Source organism: Pleurodeles waltl, chromosome 11 (assembly GCF_031143425.1).
Source record: "Pleurodeles waltl isolate 20211129_DDA chromosome 11, aPleWal1.hap1.20221129, whole genome shotgun sequence".
NCBI lineage: Eukaryota > Metazoa > Chordata > Amphibia > Caudata > Salamandridae > Pleurodeles > Pleurodeles waltl.
Window position 1 is genome coordinate 52,960,096 of NC_090450.1, and position 21,233 is coordinate 52,981,328.

Below are 21,233 nucleotides of genomic sequence, written 5' to 3' on the forward strand. Positions count from 1 at the left end.
TGAGGGCCATAGTCCTAAAGCCACCAAAAACAAATTAAGCAAAAAGTGGAGGGTAAAAAGGCAAAACGTTTGGGGGTGACCCTGAAGAGAAGGCAATTTAGCAAATTAAAGGAAAGGAGATGTGCAGGCATCAGAGTTACAAGTGCAGGAAACTAACAATTATGGACACAATCACATGTGCAGGCAATGAAGGCACAGGCAGAAGATATGTAGTCGAGTAGAGCTCCATCCAGTGAAAGTAGACAGTAGAGAAGAGTTGCAGCCTGTAGAAGTGTGTCTGGCACATGTACAAATAGCAGTAGTGTAAAAATTCTGAGGTAGAGGTGGTAGTGCTACAGTCTGCAGAGGCACAGTCCTGTGGAGGTACATCAAAGCAAGAGTATAGGCAGCGGAATTAAAAGTGATATACGGCAGAGCAGAAGCATGTACTTACAAACAGAAAAGTTAAAGGATGCATGGCTCAGGGAGTATAAGAGAAGGAGCAGAGTTAGAGGAAGCACATGCTGTCAGATGAGGTAGAGGCTTGGTTTGTTAGTAGTACACGCTAAGTCAGTTGTCTTGTTCTATATATTGCATTCTGCAAACATATATTTGAAAGACAGGTATTTAACATTATACCTGTTGAAGCACATGTCCCCAGTACACGTTTGCCATATGTTCCTCAAGCATAAGAAGATACCTCTGCGAAATTCCCCATAGCTCTCAATCTCACCAGCTTGCCTATGGCCCTCAAGCTTTGCAGCTTACTCATGCACTTTCTCACTGTTGTACTGAATACCCACTAATAGCAGCTCACCCTGGACTCTAGCTCATGCACTTACTGACAGCTTATGCATGACCCTCACTGACATCAACAAGCATACTTGCATTCAATGTCTCATCAAACACCAACTCCCTTTGATATGCAATCATGCACTCACCGACTGAAATGCACTACTGCATTCACTCAGTCTCAACATGCACACACAATTTCATGCATGACCTTCACTCGTGCCCTGACTCAGAGACTCTCAGTCATGAACTTATTGAGTCACTGTCTCACCAAGCTGCTGCTCGCACCAGATCACACAAGGCCCTCACTTATGCAATCATGCACATCAACACACATGTGCTATAACTTTCTGTCTCACTAAGCACCAAGAAGGCAACAGGTTATTGACCAGCTGGAGAATCTCAAGCACATCAACATGTGTGTTTTCACTCCCTGCCTCACCAAGCACCAAGAAGGAAGCAGGTTATTGACCGACTGAGGGATATCATATACATCAACACATGCGTGCTTTCAATCCCTGACTCACCAAGCACCAAGAAGGAAACAGGTTATTGACCAACTGGAGAATATCATGCATATTAACACAAGGGTGCTTTCACTCCCTGTCTCAGCAAGCACCAAGAAGGGAAGCGATTATTGACTGGCTGGGGGATATCATGCATATCAACACACATGAACTTTCACTCCCTGCCCCAACAAAGCACCAAGAAGGCAACACTTTATTGACTGAAGGGAGGATATGATGCATATCAACACACATGCTTCACTCTCTGCCTCACCAAGCATGAAGAAGGGAACAGATTATTGACAGACTGGAGGGCATCATCTATATCAATATACATGTACTTTCCCTCCCTGCCTCACCAATCAACGGGATGGCGACAGCTTATTGACTAACTGTAGAATATCATGCACATCAACACACATGTGCTTTCACTCCTTACTAATAAGTTATTGACTAGCTGGGGGATCTCATGCATCTCAACACATGTGCTTTCACTCCCTGTCTCACCAAGGACCAAGAAGGAAACAGGCTATTGACTGACTGGAGGATATCATGCATATCAACACCCGTGTGCTGTGCTTTCACTCCCTGTCTCACCAAGATCCAAGAAGGAAACAGGTTATTGACTGGCTGGAGTTTATCATGCATATTAGTACAGGTGTGCTTTCACTCCCTGTCTCACCAAGCACCAAGAAGGAAACAGGTTACTGACCAGCTGGAGGATCACAAAGATGGCAGCAGATCACAAGAGCCGGGATTAGCATTTGTATAATAGAACAAAAGCTCTTCTCAAAAAGTACGTCATCACGGTCTACCTCAATCTTAGACACACATTTTCAAAACATAAAAGACAAGAAAGAGAAGTCAGAAGAGAGGTGTCTTGTAAACAGAGTGATCTGCTCCTAAAAATGTCCCATCTCACTGAACAAATGGAGAGGCTGTTTTGGATTTCCGACTTTAGATGGAAGTTTCCTTATGGCTGTAAAAGAAAGGCATTGCATCTAGAGAAATTGTTGGTTGAGTTCTACAGAACAAATAGCAGCAGGGATGGGAATTGTGTATTTAATATAACTATCACATTTGAACTCAGTTTCGCATCCTTACCTCAAACTTTTTGAATCTACATGGAGAGTGAGGTCCAATGTTTTTGGAAAGGTTGGAATACTTACAAAGAGGATGGAGGGGATAATCACAGTGGTACATTCCAAATGAGGACACATGCACAATGTTGTAAATTTTAATGAACAAGTACTAATCTTGAAGTTGCAAAAAGTGATAGAGGGCCTGATTCACAAAGGTAATTTACACTTTTGAGTAAGTTTACACTCTGTGTAAGTTTACTACATTTCGATATTCACAGATGTCGCTTTTGTAGTAAATTACTACAATTCTGTACTAGGTACAGCACCACAAGCAGCCAAACGCAGGTACTGCAACACTTTCCCATACAAAATAATGCCAGTAGGAATTTACCACTACCACAAAACTGCATTACTACAAAAGTAAAGTTACTGCAAAAGTGCAGTTTATGAATACCGAAAAATAGAAAACTTACTCCAAAATGTAAATTACTACAAAAGTGAAGTTAAGTGGCTAGCATTTTGCAGTAATTATTTTAGTACTGCAGCACAAAGTGCAGTTTATGAATCAGGTCCATCATGTTCAGGCAGTAAACTTTGTCTGTTGACCTGTGGTGCCTTGTTCTGCTCTGTGCAACTCTGAATCAGATCTACTTGGTTCGTTGCTTTCAGAGAGGGATCCTAGTAGGGAATGCAGCACAAGCTTGGGACTTGCATTATCCATCAGTGCTGGCTTTCAGAGCCTTACTACACTTATGACGCACCTTATACTGAACAAGACTGAGGACTTTGAATCCAACATGAGGTACTTTAGAGAAAAAAAAACAGAGTAGTGTAGTAATAGATCAGAGATACAGCCAGAAAGGTTTTGGCTGATGTTCTTTTACATGGCATTTGGTCAAGAGAACTTTCACGTCCTACATGACAATGACATTTACAATCCCTAGTAATTTATTTGTCTGCCTCTGCTTAAGTGAACAGTTACATTCCAGTAACCCAATTCCAGAACTTCCGTGCAGACGCTCACTCCTATAGTGAGTCCAATGATAAACAAGCATTGGCATAGCCAACATTTCAAGGAGATGGCTACTAACCTTTTCGCATTGTAAATATTTGTTTTGTTTATCAAGGTTTTTGCAAAATGTTATTGGTGCAGAAGAGTCTGGGCCCTCATCAATATAAACGACAAAAAGAAATCTAAAATCTAAACAATTTTTGTTCTCAAAAAGCACACACCGTAGTCCCTTTCACTTGAGAGAATTAGTGTGTGGATGTACTCCTTGTGAAAGGGAGGAATACAGTCACTCACACTGAAATTAGCCAAAGCTGATGTGGACTGACCCATTGTGCCATTAGTATGTTGTAGTGGGGCGGAGAAATGTGAATGACACAATGACAGACCAATGGGTGAAGAGGGCTTGCTGGAAGCCCCTCTAAGAAGGCATATTATACATGTAGTTTAACAGCAAAAGATATTGGCTAGTGCCAGACGTAAAAAACTGCTCTTATTCATCCTTGTGGTGATTATACTGGTTTCTTGTTGCAGCTCTATAACACATTCTCTACACACAGAATATGGAGCACAGATAATACCCACATGTCAGAAGGGGTGTTTGTGTTTTCTGTTCATCCTATCCCAAAAAGACGCTGAGGTATGCTGGGTAGCTAGAGCAGACTGGCCAGGGTCCATGCTTTCCTACCTCCCCTGTAGCATATTCTGCAGACGAAAGGAGCAGCAGTATCTAGGCCATGGGAAGGCCGCTTAAATACATTGCTGAGAACTGAAGCTGTCTTTGGGAACATAAGCAGCAAATAAACTGGTGAAGGAAGAATGAGAGTCCTGTTGGGTCCTGAATGAAGGTAAGATAATCTGACAGGAAAAGAGAGGAACAGGAGGGCCACTTTAAAGGAGCCTGCCAAGGAGACAAGACGAGGTGGAGTCTGGCACGGAGCAGGATGCCTGCCTCTCTCTGAAGTTCTGATCAGTTGAGGAAAAAACATGGGTTAAACATGGGTTAAACAGCCTTACAGTGCCACAACTACTGATCTGGGAAGGTAGGAGAGTGCACTTCCGGAACAACATTAAGAGCTTTCCTCCATCATACATGAAGAAAAACTGTGCTCAATTGTGCAATTGGACCCTGATTACAAAGACCTACCTGTGCGACCATACCAGCAGGAGGCTACCTACTACTCTGCCACTGGTGTATGCTGAATGCCCTACCTGAGGCTGATCAGGAGTGATCACAACACTGCACAGCTCCCTTCAATCCTGCTGCTAGCTTCAATGAAGACTTCCCACTCAAGGCCCGATTGGAGGTGGTGGAGAGCTGGGGATTCCTTCCTGGATACGGTGGTACCTCGACAATGGCAGCCTGAGGGGTTATTGCAAAGCAGACATGGCCCTTAAAGGGCACGAATAAGGTAACAGGCCATTTGTAGGTGGTAGGCCACAGTGGAACCCCTTAGGTTTTCTACAGGACAAGTGACCCTAACCTGATGAGTACAGCCTATGATCGCCACACGCCTCACATGGAAACTTCATTGGTCCACTAGTGGGATATCTGTGGCAGTCTAGTTGGTGATCTGCTGTGGATCGTCATCTGCTACTCTGCTTATCTTCACTACCAAACTCCAATATTTTAAAAGACGTCCGATCTTGGAGCACACCTGCCTTACACCAGGCTGACTAATGTAAATAGATACCCATGCTGTGCATATGATACTCTCTTGGGCATATCCATGAAAATAACGGATCTCACTCAAGAAGTGAAACCACAAAGGGGGCCATGAGGTCATAGCACACAAGAGTGAACAGAACAGACCAGTGACTAAGCTTGACGAAGGAAAGACTGGGGCATATTGAACAAATGCTGGTCAATTTGGAGGATTGATAATAATGTGACAACATTAGGTTCTATGGAATCTCAGAAAAACTGGGAAATAAATTATCTGAAAGACTTTTTGCTCAAACTAATTCCTCACATCACTGGCCTTTCTTTTATCCAGCAACTTGAAATCGAAAGAGTATACAGAACAAGATCACAACTCCCACTTAGTAAAAATACTTCCTGACCTCGACCTATAATAGCCTGCTCGCAACATCAAGCACATACACACCAGATTCTCCTGGGCGCACATCAACATCATCCCTGTGATGTTTATGGAACTGTTCTCCCCCGGGATACCAATGCTAAGAGGAGGGCCTTCTTAGCTCTATGGTTAGAGTTGAAAAAATGGGGCATTAGGTATGGACTCCTGGAACTGGCTAGTATGACGATCACAAAGGATGGAAAGTTGAGAGAAAACTCTGATGCAATGGAACTGACCCACTTTTTATACACTCTGAGCATACTGGATACGAATACAGCGCCCCCACTATCACTGATGGGGAACAAGTAAAAAACCATAGGTTTAAGAATATAAGACCAGGAAGAAGGACCACCCAACTGACCTTTTAGGAGGCAGTCTGAGAGACAGTAAGTGATCAGGTTGGTGAAGGAGATAATGCATAGTGATCTTTGGGAGTAAATCACAATTGTCACTGAAACTTATATCCACCTCAGATGTTGGCACTAATCAGCCCTCTCTCACTTATACATGAATACTGCTGAACTTGGCAACTGGTTCTCTAGAAAGATGAGTAATTGACTGCCAGGTTTTACTCTTTCAACGATCCTCTCTGTTTGTGTAACTAGCATGGCACTTAGACACTTTGGGCCATATGTACGAACACATTTTCCCATAGACACAGAATGGGTAAAACCCTTTGCTACATCTGGCCCTTTATCCTTTATACATTGTTTTTCCTGATGTTGCTCGTACCTCTCATGTCTCTCATGTTTACTATATATTGCTGTTTCGCCTCTCTTTTACCTCCTCTATAGACTGTCTAGGTAGAAGACGTTGCTGCTCATCCCATATTCTTGTCTCCTTATGACCACTAAAATATCCATTAGACCAGGAAATGTAGAGACCACATAAGTGGTGTTTTATCCATTTGGGAATCCACTTAATTATGATCAACCCCCTCAAATTATTTTATTTAGGGGACAATACATCTACCCCTTTGATGGAGATTACTAACATCACCCATGTCATCTTTAGCAGTTGCTACTACCACCTCCAGTAGATTGAATCATTTGATTCTGGAGCCCACCGGATGCTCACCTGCCTCCACATTTCCATAGGCTGTAATTCAACAACAATATTCCAGCTTGTATGGTACTTCATTATGTCATATCCCCTCCCGGCCCTCTCCAGCCGCCTGCTCTCCACTTCCCTATATGCATACATATTCATCCTTTGTAACAGTTGTAAGCATTCTACTGCGCTACCTCCCTATTCTAGGAAATCATTCCATGATCTGCGGTGATCACGGAATACTCTACAATGGGAATTGCCAGTATCCCATTGTGCTCTAAGGTTGCCAGTAGAGTTCTAGTCCCGCCATTGACAGATATGTATCAGCATGTGGGCTAGTACACAACTGCAGTTATACCTTCCGAACCCTAAATTGCATCTCAAACACTGCAATATGTTCTCAGACTTGACATTAGCATATCATTGCGAATACACCAGGGGCGGCTTCTCCACTAGAGCAGAGGAGCGTCACCTCCCTCCACTCCCCCGCCCAGGAGCAGGAGCTGCAAAACCTTTATAGTACAAACATATTAAACACTGTTTATTATGTTTTTTACCATAAAGTGGCAGGGCCACATGTTTGATGGGGATGGACGGGGAGTGCTGCACATTCATGTTTGGCTGGCCATCTCGGGCCAGCCAAACATACATGCGCAGTAAGGTCTCTCCAACCCGGCAGATAGACCTGGGCAGAGGCTCCCAGCCACTCCTGATGCTGCTTTGAGAAGCATCAGGATTGGCCACATGGCAGGCTGGGAGCCTGTGCCTGCAACGATGGAGGAGAGCAGAGCAAATGGAGTGGTGTGGGAAAAAGGTAAGTTTTACTATTATTTTTTTTTGGTTCTCCCACCCTCCCTGCCACACGCTGCTCTGCCCCGCCTCTTTGCCCTCCCGCGAGCCGTGCCTAGAATACACTCCTAATGAGTTTTTAGGGTTACCCCCCCCATAGGCTTCCCCTTCCCCAGGCACACACCGACTTCCCTTTCTTCTCTATTTAGCCCCAGTCCTCTCTGTCTCCACTGCTGAGACCACCCAGGTGTACATCAACCTATGCAACAAAACATCTAGTACCAACTCACTCATTGAGCAAACTTCACAGAGTCCCCAGTGGCAGTTCCCAGACATTGCCTTCAGGACCCTTACTATTGTCACCCTTAATGTAAATGGCCTGACAAATTACGTTAAATGTAATAAAATACTAATGTACCTAGCCTCTACAAAAAGGTGCCATAGTTTTAACACAGCAGACTTATCTAGCAGCAAAAGAAAACAGAGAAACTCAAGTGAGACTTGGTAGGGAAAATCATCTTTAGTTTCCTGGACCCTCGCTCAACAACCATCTGATCAAGCCTCCTAAGATCATCTTCAGGCAAATCTCTGGCACATATAGCAGTAGTTTGTAGTTTCCTGAAAGTGGCTTGTCTATATTTGCATGAGAATCGAAGCTAGCTTGAGAGCAATATTTAGCATATTTTCCTTATAATTCTAATGTTTGTGTGTGAACATGTGGCAAAAGCATATGAGAAATGGCCAGTACATGTTCCCATCTCACGTCTTCATAAAAAAGCATCATTTAAAAAGGCATTATAATTACAAGTCAACATTGATATCACAACTTTTGAGGTATTTCAAGAAGAGTTTGTTTTCTTAGGAGTAAGTTTGGTGAGGGGGAATAGAATGTGTGGTAACTGGTCTCTCCCTTTAAATCTTTTTAATTTTGGTGGCATGGCTTGGTTGCGAGCAAGATGGTGGCTTAACCCGGCAGCTCCACTCCCAGGCCTACATACTCAGCACTCTGGCTCATATTTACACTACCAAACAGGTTGAACCCTAGCGCAAATGACTGTTATATCAAAGGGGGTTACAATAAAGCAACGAGGTGCCACTGCACACCAAGACTGAACCAGATTGCGTCCGGCCCTCGTGTACCTCGTAGGAGACAACTTGGCAGCTCCCGGTGGCATTCGCTGGCTCCACTCATAGCAAGATTCCCTGCTAAAACTCACAACCAGCTTTTGTAAGTAGGACATAGCCCATCCGGCCCATGCCGTGTACACGTGATGCCTTGCTACATGATTTATCCTCTGTAACCAGTATCGGAGAGGCCGCCACCTACAGAGTTAGTGCAGGTACAATTCTGTCCTACGCCACTCCCGCTTCTTTACCAACAGAAAGGGAAGGAACAGCAAGATCTGGTGATGTAATTTGAGCACTCAGTTAATTATAACACACAGAGGAGAACTCAATCCCTTGTGGGCCTTATTAAAACCAGAATACATGCGTATCGCATCGAATTCAGCCTCACCCACATCAATAACAAGAGAGGGCACCGACTATGCTAATGGCACAGGGAAGCATACTGGATATGGCAAGTAAGACTAAGGTGTTCTATGATTGCTATTCAGGGGGAAGCCCAACGCAGCAATGACACGGCCATGGTGTGGAACAAGCGCATGCCACTTAATCGGTCACCACGAGCGCTAGGGACTGTATGCTGTGACCAGTGGCGATCCCACATATAATTTCCACTCTAGCTGCTGGGTCCCCAACTGCCTGGGTGGTTAACTACACACATTGAAGACATTTTGATGGCCCTACATGGGGCCTTACCTATGATATCCCTGATCAGTGTTTGCAAGTCTTGATGTGCGAACGAAATTATAACGGCAAGAGGTGACTATCCAAAGGAGAAAAACAAGATGGCAACCTCGCCAGTAGCGCCCACCTGAATAACACTACCATCATAAATCTAATACCACTGTAAAGAGCAACAAACATACATCAGGACAAAACATTACCAGCTATTTCAGTTCAGACACATGCAACAATTGCCGTACTCTACAAAGATCCACGTAATGGCTGATAACAGGAGTAACAGGAGTAAGGAACGCAATGAAACCCAGAGAAAACAAATCCTCATTAAAGCATACTAAAGTGGATCTGTCGCTCCCAAATTCCCCTGTGAAATCAAAAACAGACTCAAGCGTCTGTTTGGACATTATACTCCAATGCCTCAATTACACGACCTTGCACAAGGCACAAAGGCTAACATGGATGCTATGCACCTTGACATCGAAGCTCTAGGGAACAACTTTCAGAAGATGTCAAGCAAGATCTCAGACGCAGAAACCAGAATTAGTGTAATGGAGAATGCTGCATCAAATGAGAAAAACAAATTAGACTGGTTCCTCATGAGAAGGTCGCAATCACAGAGGCAATCTGCGCATTGTTGGACTCTCAGAAAAGGTAGAAGATGAAGCCAACTCATGTGTCAAGTATTTGGAAGACTGGCTACCCCGTACTCTGGGAATCAAATTCGATAGAGAATTGGAAATTGAATGTGCACATTGTGTACCGTCACTCCAAAATCATTCTTGCTCACATTAGGTAGGCTCAGAATATTGTTTAGAATGGTTTCAAAATCAACATCGTGCAAGACTACTCAAAAGACACTGTTTCAACTAGAAAAGGCTTCTTAGCCCTCCATCCTCACCTAAGGGATCACAATATACTGTACCGATTCACAGGACCATCAACATTTAGGATTGTTTTTCATGGGAACTTCATGGATCCAAATGAGCCACAAAAATGTCTGCACTCTTCCATTCCATCAGACATGAACAGTTAGTAGTCCTCTACAATGTTCTCTTTATAATCCTTTTGTGTGTGAACGATGGGCTCATTACGTTAGACGAGGTTCACCACTGTGCCAGGATATTGCTTCTTCACCTTGCCATCTCTGACCTTGTCGGCCCTCGAACTAACTGACCTGCAGACAAGATGCTACACCTGATTCAACTCAGTTGGTTAAGACCACTATACTCTAAGTTTGTATGACTGTTACTCATTCTTTAGCCACTAATGACAGACCCTTAGAATAATACTAAGGCTCAATACCATATGTTGGCCTCCTGTTTATGCAACCTCATAAGACATTTCACCATTGCTGTTTGCATCAGAGGATTGACCTGTTCTTAAAAACCTTTCTACTCTATGTAATGAGTATTGGCACATCCACAGCTACTCTGAATGCATTGGTTCTCGGTTAGGGATATTTTGGTTTTGACATACCTCTAAAAGTATGCTCATGGTAACCTTACATTTCTCTTGCCTTACAATTTATGATAATCATGATATTTATCCTATTATGTAAGTATGGATATCCTTGCTGTTAATAATCTACACATGGAAAGTACCTGTTATATTGGGCATTAGGTTTGATGCATATAGTTGATTTCTATTTTGAACTTTGGCATCTCTTTGGAGACCTTCCCCAGTGATACAACCTACGATCCTCCTCTGTATTCTCCAAGAGCCATTTACCAAGTTTAGGATGCCTGCTCCATTGGAATCCCACAATGCACCACGCTATCAGTTCACCATCAATCCCACACAGACGCTTGACTTTTTTCACTCAACTTTTGCACTGATTCTCCCTGTGAAGACACCCGCATTTAACACAACTGAACCACATATGTGTAAATTCTACTCCATAGAGCAGTTTGTCCAGGAGAACATTAGTCTACCCTAAATTCTACAAGCGGGCATTCAATGTAATTTCGCCTCTCCCTCATCCCTCCCCTGGTATTCTTTATTCTCATGACTCACTACCTGAGCAACTCGCTTTCACACATCCTTCAACATCAGCACCTGGCGCACTCTAGGTCGCCGAACCTAGCCATATCCAAGGTCCACCATGGAGGTGCATACACAATAAGCAATCTCACAACACCTCTTACCCTCGGTGCAACACAAACTTCAGCCCTCTGTTACCATCCACTTATGACCTGACAGACTTTATAAACCCCATATGACACACACCTTGAACATACTCTCACTAAACACAAAAGGGATGAATACCCAGTTAAATGCAGAGTTATTGCTTATTTTACAGTCCATAGATTGCTGACACGGTATCTTTCCGGCCCCACAGAAGTAAAATGGGGTGATTACACTGGTCTCAAAAAAATCAGGTATATCAGTTATTTCAATATACTCATGATCAAGTAGGGTGGTGGATTATCTCTAAAATGAAAATAAATGAGCTGGAGTTCTTTGTGGTAAACATCTATGCTTCAAATGACAATGCATTTGAATTTTGGAGAGACCTTGACCAGCAACTCTGAGATCTCTCTGATAACTCCCGTATTATACTTGGCGGCGACTTTAATATGCCTATGGACAGCTATCTAGACAGAATCTTTGCCCACTAATTCATTGATAATAAAGCACATAAACAAATGAGAATCTGCTGTACAAACAACAATCTGATTGACGTCTGGCGTATCCACAACCCCACTGGGAGTGATTATACTTTCTATTCCGCACCACATCACTCATTCTCATGAATAGATTATATTTTAGTGAACAAATCGATGCTTCACCTGTCCCAATCACCTAAAATGTAAACCATCGTGATCTCTGACCACACTTGTTTGTCAATCCAGTTAACACTTAACGACCACAAAAATTCTGGCGCAAGAGGCCTGTAATTGTAATTCTGCTTAAAGTACAATCTGGTCCATTGGATACTAAGACTGCCAATTAATCAAATAATTAGGCAACTTTGAGTTTTAGTGTTGAGTATAATGTTCTGAATGCAGTTTTGGGTTACAGCTCCTGATAGTAATGATTATTGCACTTTATCACCCTGATCTTGTAGGGACCATCATTATGGATATTCCTGGTGGTAGCTCCCTACTAATGCTGGAACCTTTAACAAATTGTTTCATTAACTCTTTTTTTTAACCTAACCAAAGTATTTTATGAACTCATATTTTATTTAAATGTCTTTATATAAAATTGTATATATGCTAGAATTACCTTTTGATCTCAAAACTTAGACTGACGGATATGTTATTTTATATGAATGAACGACTATTGTAATATCTTTCTGTTGCGTTTATTGTCTTTAACTGAAATCAAGTTTTTTGAGTTTGAATTTGAGAAGTATAATATACATTATAATTCCCTTATTCAAGACAATAATATGTTTGGGTGAAAGGGGTGATCGCCATGGAGAATGCTTCTTTAAGAATGCATCTTAAAACAGTGGGAAATGCATCAATCCTTTAGAATATGTATGGTGATGTGTTATAGCTGTTTCTTCTCCTACCCATAATAATACACCTCAAGTCCTGTATAAGGTCTCTACCGGAGGTCCCATCCAATAATACACCTCAATACGTCCAATGCAAGGTATCTACCAAAGGTCCCATCTACTAATACCCCACAAGTCCTGTGCAAGGTCTATAACAAAGGTTCTAACCAATAATACACCTCAAATCAGGGTGTGTACTGAAGGTCCCAACCATTAATACCCCTCAAGTCCTTTGCAAGGTCTCTACCAAATGTTCCACCCAATAATGCAACTCAAGAAGTCCTGTGCGAGGTCTCTACCAAAGGTCCCACCCAATAATACACCCCAAGTCCAGTGCAAGGTCTTTATCAAAGGCCCCACCCAATAATACACCTCAAGAAGTCTTGTGCAAGGTCTCTACCAAAGGCCCTACTCAATAACACACCGCAAGCCCTGTGAAAGGTCTTTAACAAAAGTATCATCCAAAAGTACAACCTAAGTCCTGTGCAAGGTATCTACCAAAGGTCTCAAACAATAATATACCTTAAGTTCTGTGCATAGGTATCCACCAAAGTCCTACCTGATTATCCACCACAAGTCCTGTGCAAGGTTTCCTCCACATTTCCTTCCCAGCAATACACCCCAAGGCCTGTGCAATGTTCCTACCAGAGACCCCACAAACAATACCCCTTAAGTCCTGTGCAAGGTCTATACCAGAAGTCCAACCTAATAATGCAACATGAGTCCTGTGCAAGATGGCTGCTGATGGTCACACCAAATAATACATCTTAAGGGGCATATTTATACTCCGTTTGCGCCGAATTAGCGTCGTTTTTTTCGACGCAAATTCGGCGCAAAACTAACGCCATATTTATACTTTGGCGTTAGACGTGTCTAGCGCCAAAGTATGGGCAAATAGCGTCATTTTTTTGCGTGGACGCCTTCCTTGCGTTAATGAGATGCAAGGAAGGCGTTCCCGTCGAAAAAAATGACGGCGACGCAAATGCGTCGTATTTATACTCCCGGGCAAAAATCACGCCCGGGAGTTGGCGGGGCCGAAAACCCCGCATTTGCGCCACTTTTTAACGCCTGGGTCAGGGCAGGCGTTAAGGGACCTGTGGGCTCAAAATGAGCCCACAGCTGCCCTCCCATGCTCCCAGGGACCCCCCCTGCCATCCTTGCCCACCCCAGGAGGACACCCAAGGATGGAGGGACCCACCCCAGGGACATTCAGGTAAGTTCAGGTAAGTATAAAAAAATATATATATATTTTTTTTTGGCATAGGGGGGCCTGATTTGTGCCCCCTACATGCCACAATGCCCAATGACCATGCCCAGGGGACATAAGTCCCCTGGGCGTGGCCATTGGGCAAGGGGGCATGACTCCTGTCTTTACTAAGACAGGAGTCATGTAAATGGCGTCTGGGCGTCGTTTAAAATGGCGCAAATCGGGTTAAGACGATTTTTTAGCGTCAACCTGACTTGCGCCATTTTTAAGACGCCCTAACGCCATTTTTCCCTACGCCGGCGCTGCCTGGTGTACGTAGTTTTTTTCCACGCACACCAGGCAGCGCCGGTCTGCTTGCGCCGGCTAACGCCATTCAATAAATACGGCGCCCGCATGGCGCTTCAGAATGGCGTTAGCCGGCGCAAAATTTTTTGCCGCTAAACTGCGTTAGCGCAGTTTAGCGTCAAAAAGTATAAATACGGGCCTAAGTCTTTTGCAAGGTCTTTCCCAAAGGTCACATCCAATAATACCCCTCAAGTCCTGTGCAAGGTCTCTACCAAAGGTCCCAAACAATAGTACACTTTGGGGGTCATTCTGACTCCCGCCGGGCGCGGTCACCGCGCGCCCGGCGGGAGCCGCCAAAATACCGTACCGCGGTCGGAAGACCGCGGCGGGTATTTTGAGTTTTCCCCTGGGCTCGCGGGCGGCCTCCAAAAGGCCGCCCACCAGCCCAGGGGAAAACGACCTTCCCACCATGAAGCCGGCTCGTAATCGAGCCGGTGGAGTGGGAAGGTGCGACGGTTGCTACTGCACCCGTCGCGTATTTCACTGTCTGCTATGCAGACAGTGAAATACAAGCGGGCCCTCTTACGGGGGCCCCTGCAGTGCCCATGCCATTGGCATGGGCACTGCAGGGGCCCCCAGGGGCCCCGCGACACCCCCTACCGCCATCCTGTTCCTGGTGGGCGAACCGCCAGGAACAGGATGGCGGTAGGGGGTGTCAGAATCCCCAAGGCGGCGCAGCATGCGGGAGACCGCCGGTTTTCCTGCACTGACCGCGGCCAAAGCGCCGCGGTCAGAATGCCCTGCGGGGCACCGCCGGTCTGTCGGCGGTGCTCCCGCCGACCCTGGCCCCGGCGGTCTGAGACCGCCGGGGCCAGAATGACCCCCTTTATGTCCTTTGTAATGTAAGGTATCCATATGTACTAGAGGAATTGATTTCTGACTATGAAATACATATTACGGTATTAGAATACCTCCTGCCGCTATGACTGAAAATGATGGGGGCAGTGGGGACAAATTTACAGACGTTCTGGAGAACTGTGGGAAGGAGGCGCTACTATTTTCCACTTGGTGGATATTTCTTGCCCATTGCCAGGGAGACAAACACCAATGAAGCATAACTCGATTGAACTGAAAATCGGTCCTTCAGTCTGTGCATCAAAATATATTCATGCTTCAACAACTTAGTATCATTCCTAAGAAGCCTACCTCTTCAGCTGCCTTTCCATCCATGAATGTTCACATTAGCATGCATGCACTGCTGTTATTAAGAAGAGAGGTGAACCAGTGGCGCGCACAATTTCAAGAGTGTAAGAATTATTAAAAGGAAGAAAGAACTAGTTGGTTTACTAGCAGAGCCTACGTGGGAAAAGAACAGAGAAATGCAATGCATTTACATTTCATAGAACTTGCAGCGAATCACGTAGTATATGTGGGGTTCACAAACTGACATAAACTCTACAGTGCTTCCACACAAGTACACAAGAATCGACAAAGTCAACAAAGTTGACTTATGTAGAGGGTTTGCACAGACATCATTCATACACCTGTTGACATAGACGCTGTGTATACTGGTAAATATGTAAGTCAGAGCAGCAGATCTCCCTTTTCACACACACGTACACCTACAGGCACGCATACATTCGGACCCCCTAACCCATGTACACACTCCATCAGATATGCATCGTCACCCATGCCCATAGAATAACTGATAGGGAGGTTCCAATGGAAAGAGATCTAAAGACACCCATTTGCAGAGTCCAGCCGACCTACATATCCTATGGACACACAACGACGGATGCTCATTCCCACGGACCTACAGACAGAGGTTCTGACACGGAGAGGGCGCACATACAGCCACAGAAATCACGTGTGCAGTTAGACGTCACACAACGGAGGTTGAATGGACAGACAGACAAGAAATGGACAGACCCATGCACTCTTTTTTAGTGCAAGAGCACAACACAAACAACGTAAAATAAAGAACGCAGTTCTAGCACAAATACCATTGTATTCATGTGCATTATTGCACACTGTTTATGAAAAACTGTAAATTTGACGTTAAAATAATATATAATTTTCACAAGGTAGTTTACGCCTGATGTTTGCCCGGATATGTAAATAAGCACCTTACAGATAAACTATAGCCAGCAATTAATGTAAATGGGAAGCTGATTATCCCAAAACATATGAAATTTGATTACCTTCTCATAGTTATATATAGAACTTCACATTTTCTTCGAAGTTTACGTTGTATTTCTGCACTTTCTGACATATATTTTCATCTAGCGCTTTACGTTTATGCGATCTGGAGCTTCATGGCACGTGTGAAGGCTTACAGTGCCTTAGGATGGGGGCTTGCACAACTGTAAATCTAAGTCATATACAAAAACATTTGGAAATCCCATGCCATTTATTGAACCCGAACCAGGAACAAAGCACACTACAGCTATTTCAACTACTAATCCATTAGAATTTGCAAACAGTTCTGTTTACTCTAAGTGTCCTAGAGAGGGGAACACACAATCCAGGCAAGTGCAGCTGTGTCTTCACAGCTCTGACGTGATCCAGATGTGATGAGTATGAGTCAGTTACAGCAGATATAACAACCACGCGTGCTCTTGGGTGTTGGTAATTTATGTGGAGCAGAAATATAGTTAGTGGAGTGACGCAAACTGGTACGTCCCCCTTTCAGAAAATCAAGAGGGTCCGTAGGTCTCCCATATCCAGTATATTAAGGGACATCTTAAGGATTTCGGGGGGCCCTGGGCTAAAAGTATCTCTTTCAGCACACCTTTGAATTTATGATACAATTTCCGCTTTTTCATGCCCTCGTTGGCCAGGTGACCGATACTGCACGGGCACAGTGGTCCATATTCTAAATGGGTTTCTATCGAACCTTCAGGGGTAGTGATGTGTATTTTCATTATTGTAATACAGCAGCAACGTATTAATATTATTGAAAACAAACTCTGTGGCCCTTGACATTTCTCATATGTGAGATCTAGTTTTGATCTAAAATTAACTTAATTGTGGAAGTTGCAAGGTGTTAAAAAACAAGCTATTCTCTGCAAAACGTCTGTAATAGACTCTCACACATAACTCGCATACAAAATAAATTAAAGGAAAATGGTATTTAAAACATTCTGGACCAGATTTACTAAAAAAGTGTCACAGCGTGCCGCCAAAACCTGCAGCACCGCGCTGCGTCACTTTAGAAACACAGGGGTACGCCGTATTTACTAAAATTCGGTGCCCCGGAGCTAAATGTAGTTGTCAGTGCCAACGCAGGCAACCTTTCACCATAGTGCAAGGGTGTCTGCGTTGAGGGGATTGCCTGTTTATGTTCGGGAAGGTGTCCTTTCCTGCACATAAACAACCTACAATGGCGATTTGGCTCTTCTATGTGTGCTGCATTCTGCAGCACACATAGAAGTGCCAGATCGTAATTTTTTTGAATTATTGTTTATGTGCAGGAAGGCACATAAACAAGAATCATTCATGGCGTTTTGCTCTTTCTATGTGTGCTGCAGAATGCAGCACACATGGAAAAAGCTAAAACGAAGAGGTATAAAAGTATTCCACCTTGTTGTGCCATGCTAACACCACCCCTGGGGTGGTGTTAGTTTTTGGTGCTGCAACAGTTTTATGCCTTCTTATAAATCTGGGGCAGCTTCAAAAGCAATGTGTGTTGCTGTGTAACGCCTACAGCAACAGCCATTTCATGCCCCTCTGATGCAGAAAACTGCATCGGAGAGGTCCATATTTACAAGGTGGCACTAAGCCACAAAAAGTGGCTTAACACTGCCTTGTAAATGTGGCACCCTGTACAGCGCCACCGGAGCATCACAAGAAGTGCTGCTCCGGTGGTACTAGGGCCCTGTAAATCTGGCCCTCTATGTTTAAGAAACATTCAAGGTCATTAGGACAGGACTGGGTGGAGAACCGAGACAGATCTAGCAAAGGGCCCCCTGAAAGGCTGGGGCCCAGGAACAGAGCCCACTTTTCCCATGCCTTAAAACCTCTCTACAGGCATTCATCAGCCTTGAGCTGACTGGGGCCCACCTGAAGTGTTGGGGACCCCTGAAGACTTGTGTCCCCCCAACAACTCAAGGGCTGCAGGGCCTGTGTTCCCTCCCTTAGGATGGTGTTAATTCAATTTATGCTGGCCTCTAAAAAATATAGAACATAAATTCTCATTTTAAATAGTTTGTAATCTTGAACATAAGATTTGCTTTATATAACTATTACATATCTTCAGTGATAAATCTAATAAAATTAAAAGATGAGCATTCATATATATTTTTCATACATTCCATTCAATTTTGTCGCAGGTTTGATATGAAGGACTTGCAATTTAATTTGCGTGGCCACCTTTACATTCACTTCCACAAATGCAAGTTCAGCCCAAATATACTTATAGGTTGTTAGAACATAAATCTCAAACTTACCAAGCATTTTTACAGTCTGTTTGTTGTTCTTATCTCGGATTGATGTATTTGGTCCAATTGATTCCCTCTTGCGTCTCCACAGTCTTCGTCCTATCAGACTGTAGAGCACAGTGAGACAAAAGACCGGCAAGAAAAAGAAGATGCTGGACGTCCAGACCATGATGGTGAGAAGTCCAGACTTTATAGCGTACTCTGTTGCTTTGCATTCATTGGTGTCCAGTGGGTTTGTTCCATTCTCGTGTTCTACCCCGACCAAGACAAAAATTGGTCCCGCACTAACAAAAGACACGGCCCAGAGGACCAGGATAATCAATTTCACTCTTCCTTTGGTGATTACAACTTTTGCTTTGAGGGGGAAACATATAGCAAAATATCTTTCCACACTCAAGGCGGTGATATTGAGGATAGTCGAGTAGGTGCAACTTTCGCTGATGAACTGGAAGAGTTTGCAGAGCAGGTTCCCAAAATTCCACGGCCTGTACTGCCAAAGTCTAAAAAGATCGAGAGGCATGCAGAAAAATATCAGGAGGTCCGAAAAGGCCATGCTGGATAGGTAGAGGTTGGTGGTCGTTCTCATGTCTTTGAACTTCGACACGACCAGCACTGTCATGAAATTGCCAATGATCCCGATGACAAAGAGGAGGGTGCAAGTGACGGTGATTCCAGTTAGAACCGGGGCAGGAAAGATGTGAGCTGGATAGTCCGGCCATGAATAATTATCATAGTCCATGTAATCCGCGGTGAAGTTGAGTAGATAACTAGGACTTGTGGTCTGGTTGGACATAACGTTGGCCAAGCCATTGGCCCCTTGCAGGTGTAGATCAGGTTCCATGTCCGCTCAAATTTGTTCGACATGTAGGCATATCTGATCCACCCTGAGGACACACAGGCAGATAAAAGTGCTATGGTGGCTTCAAGTCAGGGGATTTGATAGTGAAGACCTTCAGTAAACATCAATTTCTGAAACAAGCAATGGACAAAAAAGAACAAACATTAATATTATTGGTCACTTAGGCTCACACAATAGGAACAAGAGGCAAACGCTTTCCAGCCAATAACACACTTACATATGACACGCATTTGCAATAACATAGCTAATATAAAATTCACTTCAGTGCTTAGTGGCTCCTTTCCATTGTTCAAATATTATATTGAACAAACAGAATCTAATGGTATGGACGGAATACCTTTGTCGAATTCTCCGAGATCATTAGTTTTGGTAATTCTGTCGATCGGTCATTGGTTTTGCGGAACTTCTGGGACTCAACCCCTTTCAAGTCCATGCTCTAAGACCGCTGCCGGAGAGCGGCGGATGCCTCCTGTCCTCGCCTCTTCAGGAGCTGTTCTGAGGGGAGAGAGCGCCGCTCCTGTTCGGAGAGAGTGGGGGGAGAGGGCTCTGTGATGAGAGTCGGAGAGAGTCTGGAGTCCGCGCGCTTTCTGATCATCTGGCTCAGGGGCTGTGCAGCCGGAGACTGTGTGGTGCTCCCAGGAACGTAGCACGGGCTGCCCCCACTCACTCTCCCCCGTCTATGCTGGATGCGTGGGGCTGCCTCCTCGCTCATCGACTTCAAGGCGCTGCCAGTCAGTTCCTGCTTTCTAACCTGAACCGTGCAGAAAGAAAAACGTTAACAACCATTTGCAATGTAATGTGTCCCGCGTTGCTCGAGTTGGGACTATTAGCGTTGTAAATTCCTAACTGGACTTTTCTTGCCACAGTTGACATAAGAGAGCCGATTCAAAGCGGCATGCCCACCTTTTAGCTATTCAAAGATATATGCAAAAGTGCAATTATCAACGTAACAGGGTTGATGGCCACGGGGTAACAAAACCACCACAAGGAAGGACAAAAGTAAAGCTTTTACAATGATAACAATGGATTTTTGAAAGGCACGCCTATGAACGAGTGAAAGTGATAGGCTTGAGGTGGGCGTGGTTAAAAGCCCAGATACATACCAGCACATGGGAAAAGCAGCGCTTGCGCCCTGCTATGCTCAACCTAAAGATAGAAAATAAAGCTTCATAGGCCATGCTACCTGTATAGTAGGTATTCTAATTGGAACTCAATAAAATCTAACATAAAAACGGTAATCTATAGTGAGACCGAATTGAAAGCAAAAATTGGAAAAGGCTATTGCTATCATCTGAAAATTGAGTCCTAACTGAAAAAGTAGAAGTGTGTGATGTAGTGGAAAGAAATCACTGATTTCTCTATATTATACCTGTATGGGATACAGAATTCAACATGTGAGGATTCAGTGTATCTATATTTTAAAGATTAGCCTCCAAAAGGAAACAACAGACCTCCCTGTTAAGCAAAATATAAAGAAAAGGAAGAAACAGGGGAAATCTAGGTAAAAGAAAAGCCCAGCAGGTTTGTCAAATAGATAGATCCATGTTATGTCATCAGGGTCAACATAGGCCAGTCCAGCTTTTCAGCCAATAACATGATGGATAACAGGATTTGTAGTGGGGTGAGTAGAGTGCTGGTCTATTAAAACAACAAAAAATACAAGATTTGCAGAAATGTATCTTGATTACAAGTGGGTCAGCTGGGAACACTAGGGAATAATAATTGGTGCTATGACAAAGTTTGTCTGACACTACTGTTAATGCTTATCCTTTGTAGAGTTAATTGGTATGTGTTAGACCTGACATCCTTGGTGTGGTATTTCCCCACACTTTTTGCCTTCACTC

The 21,233-nt window shown here is 44.0% G+C and overlaps 1 protein-coding gene across 2 annotated transcripts in view; it reads right to left on the bottom strand.

Annotated features, from left to right (window-relative positions):
- The window catches only part of GHSR (growth hormone secretagogue receptor), a 44,475-nt gene extending 24,405 nt beyond the window's left edge, over window positions 1–20,070 (bottom strand). The window contains exons 1-2 of one of the 2 annotated variants that reach the window (XR_011199544.1): window positions 19,727–20,070; window positions 18,540–19,499 (exon numbers count right to left, since the gene is read on the bottom strand). Coding sequence is in view for 1 of the 2 variants with exons in the window: in XM_069215406.1 (XP_069071507.1) it covers window positions 18,540–19,371 (832 nt within the window). In the remaining variant the exon portion in view is untranslated. The remainder of the gene's footprint in view (window positions 1–18,539; window positions 19,500–19,726) is intronic. The other variant, XM_069215406.1, reaches the window with a different exon arrangement.
- Between the last annotated feature and the right edge of the window lie 1,163 nt (window positions 20,071–21,233).